General features: G+C 38.5%; 1 protein-coding gene and 1 long non-coding RNA gene across 7 annotated transcripts in view; one reads left to right on the forward strand and one right to left on the reverse strand.

Annotated features, from left to right (window-relative positions):
• The window catches only part of LOC139766043 (muscleblind-like protein 1), a 1,286,706-nt gene that overhangs the window by 1,240,187 nt on the left and 30,117 nt on the right, over nt 1-16,402 (forward strand). For 2 of the 6 annotated variants that reach the window (XM_071694179.1, XM_071694180.1), the window contains exon 9: nt 13,020-13,075. The exons of the other annotated variants lie outside the window; for them this stretch is intronic. In XM_071694179.1, the coding sequence (XP_071550280.1) occupies nt 13,020-13,075 (56 nt within the window). The remainder of the gene's footprint in view (nt 1-13,019; nt 13,076-16,402) is intronic. 6 annotated transcript variants of the gene reach the window in all.
• Nucleotides 1-16,402, reverse strand: part of LOC139766046 (uncharacterized) — a 144,143-nt gene that overhangs the window by 72,343 nt on the left and 55,398 nt on the right. The gene's annotated exons all lie outside the window — the stretch shown is intronic.

Raw genomic sequence — 16,402 nt, forward strand, 5'->3', positions numbered from 1 at the left:
GAAATCATAATTAGAACAACCTATCTCCAGTCAGTATTAAATATTTTTTTTCATTGCATTTTAGAAAAATGCCCAAGTTTCTACCTTTAAATCTTTGAAATCTTTAACATACTGTTCAAACAACTTTTCTGCATTCCTAAGCTCTCCAAGAAGCAGGTCAAGTTTCAGTTAAAAGAAAATACAATGAAAGCTCAGAACCTAACCAAAAGTGCATTTTTATGCATGCTCTTGTCATGATACAGAGATCTTGCAATAAATTTGTGTTGTTGAGGACTTTGAAACGGACAGCCATAACAAACTGAACAATACTAACTTAACTAACTAAACTAACTCAACTAAATTGAACTAACCTAACTTACCCATACATAATTTTAAAAAATTAGCGAAAGTATCACTATGTGTCTTTTGGCTTGGTTGTAGGATGTTATCATCATCACTAAAATGTATACAAATATCCCATTCACCCTAAACAATTTTTTTTCTAATCAGTGTTGACCACCACCACATGTGCTTGATGTGTTTGACTTCATCCACAGCAGACTTTAATCCAATTTTTATACAGTTAACTCATATATTCTCAACTTATATCCAGAACACCAAAGTGAAGCATAGTTTAGACTTTATTAAAGTAAATTTTCATTTCTGACTTTCCACATTAACTTATCAAATGAGGCTATCTCACCGAAAAATCTTCCCATAGACACAAAACACCTCCAGTGTATGTAATAGAAAATAACTCCCTTTGTATCTTAATCTGATGTACCTCTTATCAAGAGTTCGCATCTATATATCATTCAAACTTTTTTTTTTCACAACACATTCTTCTCACAGCATCATTCTTTATTCTAATTTAAACAAAAATAGGTTATTAACTTGCAGTTGCCAGTCTTTATTTGTCTGAATCCAGGGAACAAACTTTTCATATCCCTACACTAAAGTATGCAGTAAACTATGAATTATGAAATCTGCACTCCATTATTCAAGCTTCTTTCAATCTTCACCCTTGAATCCCCTTCATTCATCAGAGCTCCCAGTGCACCTCGAAATTAACTCTGTATGACTATTCTCAGCTTCAGCTACACCACTATACTTTCTCGCTGTCTCTCACGTTTGCGAGGTAGCACAAGGAAACAGATGAAAGAATGGCCCAACCCACTCACATACACATGCATATGCATAAACGCCCACACACGCACATATACATAGCCAGACATATACATATATGTACATTCCTATGAGTCCAATATATACACATGTACATACTCATACATGCTGCCTTCATGCATTCCCGTCACCACCCAGCCCCTCCTCTCCCCGCGTGCACATGAGGTAGCACTAGGAAAAGACAACAAAGGCCACATTTGTTCACACTCAGTCTCTACTTGTCATGTGTAATGCACTGAAATCTCAGCTCCCTTTCCACATCCAGGTCCCACAAAACATTCCATGGCTTACCCCAGATGCCTCACATGCCCTGGTTCAATCCATTGACAGCACGTCAACCCTAGTATCCCACATTCATACCTAATGCCTTTATTCATTCCCGTCACCACCCTGACACTCATGAAATGACACCCCCCCTCCCCCAGCACGCACACAAAGTAGTGCTAGGAAAAGACAACAAAGGCCACGCAGCTCCCTTTCCACATCCAGCCCCACAAAACTTTCCATGGTTTACCCCAGATGCTTCATATGCTCTGGTTCAATCCACTGACAGCACGTCAACCCCAGTATACCACATCATTCCAGTTCACTCTATTCCTTGCATGCCTTTCACCCTCCTGTATGTTCAGGCCATATGATCACTCAAAATCTTTTCATTCCATCCTTCCACCTCCAATTAGGTCTCCCACTTCTTGTTCCCTCCACCTATGATACATATATCCTCTTTGTCAGACAATCTTTCCTCAATCATTCTCTCCATGTGATCAAACCACTTCATTACTTACTCGATTAAACTACCTAACACCACATATTGTCCTCAAACATATCATTTCCAACACATCCACCCTCCTCCACACAACCCTGTCTATCGCCCATGCCTCACAACCATATAACATTGTCGGAACCACTATTCCTTCAAACATACCCATTTTTGCTTTCCGAGATAACATTCTCGCCTTCCACACATTCTTCAATGCTCCCAGAACCTTTGCCCCTTCCCCCACCCTGTGACTCGCTTCCACTTCCATGGTTCCATCTGCTGCCAAATCCACTTTCAGATATCTAAAACACTTCACTTTCTTCAGTTTTTCTCCATTCAAACTTACCTCCCAGTTGATTTGTCCCTCAACCCTACTGAACCTAGTAACCTTGCTCTTATTCACATTTACTCTCAGCTTTCTTCTTTCACACACTTTACCAAACTCAATCACCAACTTCTGTAGTTTCTCACCCGAATAACCAACCAGCGCTGTATCACCAGCAAACAACAACTGACTCACTTCCCAAGCACTCTCATCCCCAACAGACTGCATACTTGCCCCTCTCTCCAACTCTTGCATTCACTTCCCTAACAACCCCATCCATAAATAAATTTAACAACCATGGAGACATCACGCACCCCTGCCGCAAACTGACATTCACTGGGAACCAATCAATTTTCTACTCGTACACATGCCTTACATCCTTGAAAAGCTTTCCACTGCTTCTAGCAACGTACCTCCCACACCATATACTCTTAATTATATATATATATATATATATATATATATATATATATATATATAATAATCCCTGGGGATAGGGAGAAAGAATACTTCCTACATATTCCCTGCACGTTGTAGAAGGCGACTTAAAGTGATTGGAGCTGGGGGCTGGAAATTCTCCCCTCCAGTTTTACTTTTCCAAAAGAAGGAACAGAGAAGGGGGACCAGGCGAGGAGTCTTCTCTCTAAGGATCTGTCATCTGTTCTTGAACACTACCTTGCTAATGCAAGAAATGGCGAATATATATGGAAATATATATATATATATATATATATATATATATATATATATATATATATATATATATATTTTGCTTTGTCGCTGTCTCCCGCATTAGCGAGGTGGCACAAGGAAACAGACGAAATAATGGCCCAACCCACCCACATAAACATGTATATACATGCACGTCCACATGTATGTATATATATATATATATATTCAGTTGCCCATGCACTCTATTGATATAAAAAAGGTATGTATAGGATGTTGAGAAATTCTTTTTCTCTCTTAAATCTAGTGCCAGTTAGTGTTGTGAGGGGATTTTTAGTTTAAATGTTGTGTCTGTGTTGATGTTATTGGTGTGGGAAATGAATGTCATATGTGTGATGCCTAGAATGGATTGTATTTTGCTCAGTTAGAAAGACAGGTCCATTCAAGGTGACTGGGGGTATGAGCTGGATTCTTGTCTATCTGGTGTTACCGGAGTGAAAGAAGACTTCTGTGGATATGCACTTCTGTTCTGGATAAGCCATTGCTGCATGTTTTATGTTTCTACTGTTGCTTTAGGATGTAAATGTTGTAATTCTGTAGTCATCAGCATACAAAAGTACCTTCATGTTGATTTTGCCTGAGGTAATGGGAGATCATATAGGAAGATATTGGAAAGAGCTGGAGAAAGAACTGCATGTTAGGAAACTATTGTAAAGTTTAGATGGTTTAAAGATGATGCAGTTGTGAGTGACTAGTATGGAGGCAAGCTATGAAACTGACAAACTACTTTTTGTCATTGTTGTGATGGCTAGTGTCGTTTCTTTTGTGTAAGGATATGTGATGCAGGACATGGTCAAATGCTTTGTTGATGTCCAATGCCACTAATATTGTGTGAGAAAGGGATTGGCTGAATCCATCTTGGATATGTTGTATGAGCTCTAAGTGTTTGGGTCTGAAGTGCATTGTGAGTGAGAGTGGGAAATTTTGTATGAATGTTATGGATCATTTTTCCACACAGTTTGGACACCAAGGATAGAAGTTACAAAGGGAGACAGAAGGAAAGGGAGTTGGGTGATTTGAAGAGTCTTAGGACTGGTATTACATTGCTATGTTTCCTGATGTTAGGGATTTTCTTGTACCACCAAAAGTAGTAAAGATATCTGTAAGTGCTTGGATTGCCCACGAGATATAGTGTTTTATGTGAAATTTTGACATGTTGTCAGGGCCTTTGGCAGGTGAGTTTTTAAGGGTTTTAAATGCATTGCTTATATCAGTTGGAGTGAAGGGTGGATGAGCATGGTTACCATGATTACACCATGTGATAATCATCTCTGGCGAAGATGTGTCAGCATTAATGGTGGAAAGGAATTTCTTGCTCCAATGGTGTTTACATTTCCCAGCTTCTGATGGATGCAAAGTCTTGCATCTGCAGGAGCTTTATAAGAAATTGGTTCTGGGATTGTATGATGAATGAATTAATTTCATTCATTTTTGTCTATAAGCGTTTGTTTCGGGTGAAGAAATATTTGTACAGTATCTTGATTTTTTATGCATAACTACACATACAAGCACACATTCTTACAAAATCAGATTAAAATATGGAAAAGTTCAAAGATGAGAGGCATGGTAAAACTCAGTACCTCCACAGCAGTCTGAAACATTTTGCCTGTTGCAGGATTAATCTATGACATAAATCCATTCTTTAATCTGTCATGTTTTATAGTTCCAACAATTTTTCTGGTGTTGCCATTCTCTTAATGTTAGATTCCAAATTTGGAATCATAACTTCATCCTGCAGATGGGATACAGACAGAAGTTTTATGTGGTGTTTCTGGGAATTCCTTTTTTTATGATATTGCAATTATCATCTGGTATGAACCATATAAGGTGACTTAATAATTGTTTTATGTTACTACCCAAGAGTAGCAAGTCTGTTGGAGAGAGCTTTGTATCCCTGCCCTTTTTTCATAGCCTGTAGAGTTGAGGCTGGAGGCTCTGTCCTGCAAATGTTCCCTACAAAAGATGCTAATAGCCTCAGATGAAAGCAGCACTCCTGCATCTGCTTTTTGAAAAATTACTGCAGGTCCTTATAATAAGATGAGTGGAATGCAAGAGGAATAAATGATGAATGTATGACAATGGAAGTTGCAGCTATCTTTGGGAAAAGGAAATGAAACACATTTGCTTGAGACATGGTTAGGATGTGGGACTTTCTTGTAGAATGGAGTGAAGGATGTGAGGTTACAGCTACACGATGATACTAAAGATTAAACAAGGAGTCTAACATTATTGATAAAGTGAGAGTGGTTTAAAAAGATATCTGTTTTCAAAAGTGTCAGCACAAGAATATTAGAAGCAAAATTATGCTGTTAGAAGTTACGAATGTTTGTAATGGTTGCATGTGTGCATGGTAAGAGGGAACTGAAATATGTTAACTACTGGAGAGAATCTGAAAGAGCAATTGTGGAAGAAGACCTTGGGGAGAAAGTCTTACCTTGATTGACTTGAATGGAAAACGTTAGGAAAGCACAATGGAGAAAGAACTGACATTTGTAAAGGAGTCCCAGGTGTAAATGACAAAGGTGAAAGAATACGTGGATTGTTATTGATTTTTTTGCACAATGCTGGAGCTCCTGCAACATCAAGGCTCCACTTCTTTTGGAGTGAAAAGTTCCTTAACAAGACAGTACTCCTTTTCATGCAATTACAATAGTACAGCCTTGCCAAAGGTGACCTTTCTCTCAAAATATAACCATATGCAGGTAGAGTCTGGTAACCTGTGTGAGCTATAGGCATGAGTGCTGCAACTTAACATAGTTAAAGAGAGAAGAGGGCAGACAAGAGTATGATTTATCTGTTTTTGGTAAGAAGGAACATGACAGGTAGTGTGCTAAATATATTGTCTAGAAACACATAAGAAGGTTTAAAAAGGTTTTGTCAAAGCATACTGTCTGTAGTCATGTGTAAGGTAGCATTTTATAGTAGACAGCAGAGAACCCAAATGTAAATAAAAAAAAATAGGGGGGAATGAAAATAAAAAGTTGAGAAATGAAAATGGGAAGCTTAACTAGTAAGCAAAGATAAAAATCAGAAGCAGTACTAAACGAGACTGAGGCGATATATTAGCAGCTTAAGAATATATTATTAGAGGCTGCTGTGTAGTGATATTTATAGAGATGTACAACATGGCTGAATGAAAATTGAAAGAATTTAGTTGAAGAGAAAAAGAGAGTCTAGAAGAAGCAAAATTTGCAGAAAATAGTAATGACTGAAGACCAGTTAAAAGCATGGTATAAATTAATAAGAAAGCAAATGAGGATCTCAGGAGAAAAATTACTGAAAAAATATGAAAATAACAAAGCATTTTCTTCACAAAAAAAGTTAATAGAAAAAAATGCACCAGGACCAGAAGAGTTTTGAACATATTTGGGATAATGGTAGTGACAAAGAGTGAAGTTATTACAAGAAAGTGAGAGTATCTCAAATGAATTACTCAAATTGATGGTGACATTGTGTCCATTGGTATTGTAACATTAGATAAGGAAGAGGGAAACATTACAGATAAATAACAAATATAAAAACAATTAATCATATGAAAAGGATTAGTAAACAACTTCATAAAGAACACAGTAGATTTTGGAGGGAAAGAGTGTGCGACAAACAGACTTTTGCACATACAAAAGTTCTTCAGAAAGAGAAAATGAGTGTGGGCACCATTAAAGGACTCATAAAAGGCATTTAATAAAGTGAATAGGAAACTTCTCTGACTATGTAGTGTTCATATGGACAGGGCATTAATTGAGAGGGGATAGACAATAGAGTACTACTTTATAATACAGAAACCATTTGATAGTTCCCGCAGTTACATAGCTAAATCAAAAGGAGGAGCTAGATAGATTTCTCATTACTATTATCATAATTAGTATTAATTTTTTTAATTATCATTATCATTGTTATTGCAGTATATATTCTTGGGAGTAGGGAAGAAAGAATGCTACTCATGTATCTCCTGCCCCTTGTAAAAGGTGGTTAAGAGGGGCTGGAGCAAGGGACAGAAAATCCTTCATTCCTGTACTATTACTTTCCAAAATGAGGAACAGAAGAGAGATGATTTAAAATGTTTCCCCCAAGGCTCAGTCATTTGTTCTGATGCTACCTTGCTAATGCAAGAAACAAAAAGCAGTTATGAAAGTTTATCATCATTTTTTTCATACATGCTCGCCATTTCCCACGAGAACAAGATAGCGCCAAAAACAGATTATTATTATTGTTATTCATTATTATCATTATTATTACTATTATTCCTCCCTGGGGATAGGGAAAAAGAATACTTCCCACGTATTCCCTGCATGTCGTAGAAGGCGACTAAAAGGGGAGGGAGCGGGTGGCTGGAAATCCTCCCCTCTCGTTTTTTTTAACTTTCCAAAAGAAGGAACAGAGAAGGGGGCCAGGTGAGGGTATTCCCTTAAAGGCCCAGTCCTCTGTTCTTAACGCTATCCCGCTGATGCGGGAAATGGCGAATAGTTTGAAAGAAAGAAGAAAGATTACTATTATTATTATTATTATTATTATTATTATTTTCTTTCTTTCAAACTATTTGCCATTTCCCGCATTAGCAAGGTAGCGTTAAGAACAGTGGACTGGGCCTTTGAGGGAATACCCTCACCTGGTCCAATTCTCTGTTCCTTCTTCTGGAAAATTAAAAAAAACGAGAGGGGAGGATTTCCAGCCCCCCACTCCCTCCCCTTTTAGTCGCCTTCTACGACACGCAGGGAATACGTGGGAAGTATTCTTTCTCCCCTATCCCCAGGGAATATTATTATTATTATTATTATTATTATTATTATTATTATTATTATTATTATTATTATTTCTTTCTTTCGTACTATTCGCCATTTCCCGCATTAGCAAGGTAGCGTTATGAACAGAGGACTGGGCCTTAGAGGGAATATCCTCACCTGGCCCCCTTCTCTGTTCCTTCTTTTGGAAAATTAAAAAAAAACGAGAGGGGAGGATTTCCAGCCACCCGCTCCCTCCCCTTTTAGTTGCCTTCTACGACACGCAGGGAATACGTGGGAAGTATTCTTTCTCCCCTATCCCCAGGGATATCATCATTATTACTATTATTATTATTATTTCCAGTCCCCATTCTCATGCCCCTTTTGGTCACCCTTTGCAACAAGATGGAGATGTATGGGTAGTACTCTTATTCCTGGATAAAGGAGGTTTGAATGAAGAGGGCTTTGAGGAAGTGGAGTGCTTTAGATATCCAAAAGTGGACTTGGCAGTGTATGGAACCATTAAGGACAAAGTGAGTTATATGGTGAGAGATGGGGCAAAGGTCCTGGGTGTACTGAATATATGAAAGATCACTGGCTGTGAAGGCAAAGATGGGTATATTTGTTAGTGTAGTAGTCCCAATCATGTTATATGGGTGCAACTCTTGGGCCCTAAATGCAAAAGAACAGAATAGGGTGGATGAGTTGGAAATTAAATGGCTTGGATATGTGGAGCAAATGAATGAAGAGGGACTGACTAAGGATATTGACCAAGAGGGTATATCTGTTATAAGTGGAGGGAGCAAGGAGGAAGCCGGGACCAAGAAGGAAATGGAATGAGAGGCTTTGAGTTATTAGGACATGAATATTAAAGAGGGGAAGAGATGTGCATGGGATACATGCAGTGGAGTGCTGCAGGATACAGGGGATCATGTACTGCAGTTTCAATACATTATACATGACAGCTAGAGTGGATAATGTGGGAAACAGCAAAGAAACAAAAAAATTCATTATTATCATTATTATTACATTTTATTTATTTATTTATTATACTTAGTCGCCGTCTCCCACATAAGCGAGGTAGCGCAAGGAAACAGATGAAAGAATGGCCCAACCCACCCACATACACATGTATATACATAAACGCCCACTCACACACATATACGTACCTATACATTTCATCTTATACTTACACATGTACATATCCACACTTGCTACCGTCATCCATTCCTGTCGCAAACCCGCCACACATGAAATGGCATCCCTCTCCCCCCGTGCATGTGTGAGGTAGCACTAGGAAAGGACAACAAAGGCCACATTCGTTCACACTCAGTCTCTAGCTGTCATGTGTAATGTACTGAAACCACAGCTCCCTTTCCACATCTAGGCCCCACAAAACTTTCCATGGTTTACTCCAGATGCTTCATTCCATTGACAGCATGTCGATCCGGTATACCACATCTTTCCAATTCACTCTATTCCTTGCGTGCCTTTCACCCTCCTGTACGTTCAGGCCCCGATCGCTTAAAATCTTTTTCACTCCATCCTTCCACCTCCAATTTCGTCTCCCACTTCTTGTTCCCTCCACCTCTGACACATATATCCTTTTTGTCAATCTTTCCTCACTCATTCTTTCCATGTGACCAAACCATTTCAATACACCCTCTTCTGCTCTCTCAACCACGCTCTTTTTATTACCACACATCTCTCTTACCCTTTCATTACTTACTCGATCAAACCACCTCACACCACATACTGTCCTCAAACATTTCATTTCCAACACATCCACCCTCCTAAGCACAACCCTATCTATAGCCCATGCCTCACAACCATATTGTTATTATTATCATTATCATTATTATTATTATTATTATGAAAAAATCACTTTTATGGGTCTACTGTAGCTTCTAGGCTATACACCACACACGTAGGATCAAGGTAAAGTAGGCATCTTTCAGGCAACAAGGTCCTTGATGCTGTATTCTTTCCATCCACTCACAAAGATACAGTCTTGTCAAAAAAGAAGAAGCTTTCTTGCTCACAGTGTCACCTCTTGCAGGTATAGTCCCACTACAGTTTTACAAATACCTAGCAAAACAGAACAGTCGGTCACTTCAATTATGTATGTAGGAAAAGGATGCTGAAAGTGAATGCAACTTAGATGTTAGATTTTGAAAGGGATGGGAATGCAGTTTAACATCGATCTCCACAGTAAAAATCTGCAAGTTGTGTATAGGTTTAGATATCTGGGAATAAAGTTTAGTCACGATAAGAGTGGGAAAACTGAAGTTGAACCATACAAAGGAAATAATTGAATGTGCACTGATAGCTTTGGTGAATGCTAAACTTTTAAGTACAGAGTGAACAAGAAGCTTGCATGGACATGAAATATAGATTTGTATAGGTAAAGGTAGACCAACAGTAAGAGCATCTGAGATGAATATCTTTCCAATAAATTTGGAGTTAAGAGAACAGACATACTGAAGTTGTGAGAAGGATGCATGGTGTGATTATATCATTATAAAGGTACTTAGATGAAAATCCTGTAGGATGGTATGGCCATGTGGAACATAAGGCAGATGATAAGTTAGTAGTACAAGGAAGAGAGGTAGAATACAGAATAGATAGACTGATTCAGTGAGGAAAGTGGTAAGAGCTATAGGTATTGTAGATGAAGATTCCAAATGCATAATTTAGGAGTAACTGCAATAAAGGTATTTTGTGAACAAAGGTAGAATGACGGTTAAAGTTACTCTCGCTTTACAATAACCTTACTGCGAAAAGTTGAAAATAGTAGCTTATAAGTGAGGAAATTCACCTTTCACCTTAACTCACTAGAGCTAGGTTGAAGAATTGTATAAATGACTTGCAAGGCTGTATGTACCTGATAAACCTCATAAAACTGGGAATGATGGTAATGACAGACAAGTAAATGATAAACATGGTTACAACACTCATGTGGACTTTAGTGGATGTATTTATTTATATGTACCTGTGAAAATAATTCTCTAAACTAGTGTGTAAGTCATTAAACACCTGTGTAACATTTCTACACTACTAAAAATTCCCTCGTTCATTACTTTTCATCTGAGTATGAATGATGTAAGTGTCTTAACCTTGACGTCAGGGTTTCATTAGAATTATGTTTATTTCACTTCATTAGTTTGAAATTCTACAAATCAAATTAACAAATTCAACAAGTTTACTGTCCTTCCCTAATGTAAAAGTAATTAAAATCTGTTTTGCACTACAAAATATCCTCCACATGGAAGTGCTAGTTTTTGTAGTATCAAAATTTCGGCCAATTCCATATGAAATTCTCAGTGAAAAATCCAGACAGCAATTTAGTTATGTAAGTATTCTAAGGGGTTTATTTCAATGCAAGTGTTTACCTTATACACATGTTCTGTCCCCAGCAGAGCTAACATTACACTATTTTACACATTTCATATGCTTGAACTTGCACTAGTTCTTTAAGAATGCCTCCTAAAACCTTCATTCTTTTGATATTTGGCTGACAATTTACCAATATGAATGTTAAAAATATACTGTTGAGTTTGTAAGTGTATAAACAAACGTTTTGAGCCTTGTTTGGCTCCTGTTGGCAGCGAAACAAAAGGTGGAATTTTACATACATTACTGGTAGTGGCATCTTTTATACACAAAAATGTTTTCATTTCAACTGGAATTATCAGTTTGTTGGTAGTTATGACTTCATATATTCAACAGAAACAGTTTCATCAAATCAACCAACAAATCTGACTATTCTACTCCATGTGAATACATTTAACGTATCTAAGGTCGTTCATCAAGCCCACAAGCGAAATAAGAGTTGCTAACCAGTGATAAAAGACACAAACAGTGTCTCTGAATAGTAAAGGAAGTAGTTAAAGCAGTGCAGGATAAGCTGAGGGTAGTGCAGCGAGGGTAGCCTAGCTAGAAATACAACCCTGTCCTTACCTGGGTCTCACTTTCCACACTTATGTCTCCACTTGCAGCATCAAATTTTGTTACTGAAGAGGAAAATTGCTTTAAACAATGTTAGTTAATATGTGCAATGCACCACATTGTCTTCTCTCAGTAGTTATCTTCAGAGCTTTAATATATATAGTACATGTGGTTGCGTGTGGAGAGTGAGGGATGGGTTAGACATCAAGACGGTGCGGATGAGTGAATGGTGTGGGCACCATGAGAACACCCACACACTTTACCTCTGAGGAAGGAGCGCGACCTCGCAGAGAACATGTAAATCTTGAGAGGACTTCCCGGACTGAGGTAGTCGATGGCGACGGTCTTGCACAACCACAACCTCCAAGGAGACTAACATGAATATTTCACTTCTGAGGCAGAAGGTAAAAAACTTGCAAGTGTAGTTTTGTGTACAGTTCTCAATACAGATTTTGTGGGCTCTAATGTTATAAAGAGTAATATCAAGAATTTTAAACATTTTTCCGTTTAAATACTTTTAAATTCAAATTTTTCCATATGGAAGTTTTAAAATTTTCTAAACAAATTAGAGAGAGAGCATTTCTACACTACAAAAAAGGGTGGGCAAACAAATACAATTAATTATTCAACCACGTTTAAATATATACAATCTCGTTTATTATAAGAAAGACCAGCTAGAGGGAAACTACAGCTATTTCGCATGACACCCTTGAAGCATGGGATTTTAGTACAGTACTTAGTTTAAAAAGCATGAAAAACTATTCTGTTTGTGGCTGAGCTTTGGACTGCATGTGCCTCACCCAAAGCTTGGGGGATCCCAGCCTTCAGGTCGGCGCTTGATGGGTGATTTTCCCGTGCATAGCCTTGGATTGCATGTATCTCGTCACCTGCACGTAAGTACAAAGCTGATTTTGTTTCTTGTTTACCCAGTTTTCCTGTGATTGCTTCTTTGTCATGTTATTTCTTCTTTTCCTGACATGCTTCCAATGGATCCCTCACCATATATCGTGGACTGCACACCTTTTGGTTAATGCACCGATACCCTGCACTGTGACTGGCTGCCTGCAATGCACATCATCTGCACGCTGATTTATCAATAACAACACTAACTCTACACCTCACAAGCTACTGTTGTTTGCACGTGCACCTTTATGTTGTTTGGATGCTTTACTCTTTGAACTTTCACATGCTTTTCTCATGAAACAATGTGCCATTTGCACTTCTCTATGACAACACAAGCAAATTATGGAAAATGTTAAACCTATCAATAACACCATAATCTATCATATATCCACCTATGACTTGCTTCTGGTAATAAAACAACATTCACTGTCTACGCCCTGGACTGCTTGGCATGCAATATCTGACTGCACAGCTGCCATACTTCCCAACAATGCTACATCTGTAGTCTACACCGACGAAAATGGTCAGGTACTTAACAACACTTATTGGCTATTTGCATGGCCTGTCAACACTGCTGCTTTGTTTCAGTACATTATGGCTTGGTAACTTCCTTCATTGTGCTTAAGTTCTTAATATGTATATACAGTGAACCCTAGTCAATTTGACAAAGAAGGGGGGAGCCATTCTATTAGTCATAACATTTGAAGCCCTACCTGATAAATTCTGCAGTAGCACAAGAAATATTTAGCCAGCTCCTGCATGTGTGTGCATGTCAGGACTCAGAGGTCTCACCATATAGCACAGTTAAAATACCACACGTATAACTGTCAAACATTTTCTCTACAAACAGGTATCTACATCTATGACAAAATCTGTTAAGTCAACAATGAAACAATGAAGAGAGGGAAAACTAATTTATAGGTTTCCCAGCTATGAAACAAATGCACTGTGATAACTTTCATTTCCAAGGCTGTTCTCATCTACATGAAATATTTCCAATTTGTACATTATTCATAAGGGTTAGCTTTTATGCTTGGAATATTTCTTGTACACTGTGGATCGAAATGTTTGAATTTGCCAAAACTGAACTGTTATGAGCCACATTGACAGGGTTCACTGTACGTCAGAAATATGTGCATGCCTTCTAATGCTTGTGCTTGTATTAATTATACATAAAATCACTTCACCAGCCCAGGTACAGATGACAATGGTAAGTACAAGTGCAATATATAATCATACTGTATTTCCAATAATGAACTGTGGTGTGATATTTCCTAGGACTTACAGATGTATACCATATCCCATCATTTCATATACATACTTGGCAGTCTGACTCATGCACTAACTTGAACATCTGTTACCCCTAACTTTTCATGCCTAAGAATTTTTTGATTATGCTGGTCTTCTTTGATGACACATGTAATTGAAAATAAAGACTGCTTTTATATTTTCATTTTGTAAATGGATAAAACTTCAGCATAGTCCCAAGACACATCTGACTTTTAATTGTACAAATGCTGAGAATCTGTTTACCTCTCTTTCAAATGATACAGGACTTTTAGCACTGAAATACATGAACCTTCATATACTTCTTAAATAATTGTTTCTACATTGTTAGCAATTTCCTCCTCCGTTGTTATATTCATTAACACAGCATTCAACACGCAGTCTGTGTCTGTAAATGACACAATTTAATACTATAATCACTAATGCAACACAAAACAATTGCAAACTCTTAAAGCTCATTACTGTACCAAGATATGATATTGGACAAAAGACCTCCTCAATGGCTTACAGCAAAATATAACATTTCCATCTAATATTTTTCATCCCATTTATTCCCCTCCCTCAACCATCCCTCCCTCATTCTCCCCATCATCTAATTTGAAAGTAAATAAGAAGCAGACCACAAACACCCTTCAAACATCTACAGGGCATCAAGAGAGACCAGTATAGGCAAGTCACAAAACCATAATTACTAAATTATCTCTCTACCTTTTCCAATGCATTTCAATAAACTCATATTTTGCTTCGAGCTATCTATACACCCCACCACTCTCCCAAGTACTACTACAAGTATACAGTAATAAAAGGAATGGTTAAGGTCCAGACAAGTCTCTTTTTTATTTTCAGGGTCAATGAGTTCATTCGAAAATGTTAAAAACCTAACATTGTGCACCGAGCAAATCTGGCTTAGGGTGTCACCTCAATAGTAGATTATACTGATTACATGATATTTTTCTCATACTAGGTATATGCATACTATGTTTTTTTTCTTTTTTTTTTTTGCTTTGTCGCTGTCTCCCGCGTTTGCGAGGTAGCGCAAGGAAACAGACGAAAGAAATGGCCCAACCCACCCCCATACACATGTATATACATACGTCCACACACACAAATATACATACCTACACAGCTTTCCATGGTTTACCCCAGACGCTTCACATGCCCTGATTCAATCCACTGACAGCACGTCAACCCCGGTATACCACATCGATCCAATTCACTCTATTCCTTGCCCTCCTTTCACCCTCCTCCATGTTCAGGCCCCGATCACACAAAATCTTTTTCACTCCATCTTTCCACCTCCAATTTGGTCTCCCACTTCTCCTCGTTCCCTCCACCTCCGACACATATATCCTCTTCGTCAATCTTTCCTCACTCATTCTCTACAATTGCCCAAACCATTTCAAAACACCCTCTTCTGCTCTCTCAACCACGCTCTTTTTATTTCCACACATCTCTCTTACCCTTACGTTACTTACTCGATCAAACTACCTCACACCACACATTGTCCTCAAACATCTCATTTCCAGCACATCCATCCTCCTGCGCACAACTCTATCCATAGCCCACGCCTCGCAACCATACAACATTGTTGGAACCACTATTCCTTCAAACATACCCATTTTTGCTTTCCGAGATAATGTTCTCGACTTCCACACATTCTTCAAGGCTCCCAGGATTTTCGCCCCCTCCCCCACCCTATGATCCACTTCCGCTTCCATGGTTCCATCCGCTGCCAGATCCACTCCCAGATATCTAAAACACTTTACTTCCTCCAGTTTTTCTCCATTCAAACTTACCTCCCAATTGACTTGACCCTCAACCCTACTGTACCTAATTACCTTGCTCTTATTCACATTTACTCTTAACTTTCTTCTTTCACACACTTTACCAAACTCAGTCACCAGCTTCTGCAGTTTCTCACATGAATCAGCCACCAGCGCTGTATCATCAGCGAACAACAACTGACTCACTTCCCAAGCTCTCTCATCCCCAACAGACTTCATACTTGCCCCTCTTCCCAAAACTCTTGCATTCACCTCCCTAACAACCCCATCCATAAACAAATTAAACAACCATGGAGACATCACACACCCCTGCCATAAACCTACATTCACTGAGAACCAATCACTTTCCTCTCTTCCTACACGTACACATGCTTTACATCCTCGATAAAAACTTTTCACTGCTTCTAACAACTTGCCTCCCACACCATATATTCTTAATACCTTCCACAGAGCATCTCTATCAACTCTATCATATGCCTTCTCCAGATCCATAAATGCTACATACAAATCCATTTGCTTTTCTAAGTATTTCTCACATACATTCTTCAAAGCAAACACCTGATCCACACATCCTCTACCACTTCTGAAACCACACTGCTCTTCCCCAATCTGATGCTCTGTACATGCCTTCACCCTCTCAATCAATACCCTCCCATATAATTTACCAGGAATACTCAACAAACTTATACCTCTGTAATTTGAGCACTCACTCTTATCCCCTTTGCCTTTGTACAATGACACTATGCACGCATTCCGCCAATCCTCAGGCACCTCACCATGAGTC

The sequence above is a fragment of the Panulirus ornatus genome, chromosome 56, assembly GCF_036320965.1.
Source record: "Panulirus ornatus isolate Po-2019 chromosome 56, ASM3632096v1, whole genome shotgun sequence".
Taxonomy (NCBI): Eukaryota; Metazoa; Arthropoda; class Malacostraca; order Decapoda; family Palinuridae; genus Panulirus; species Panulirus ornatus.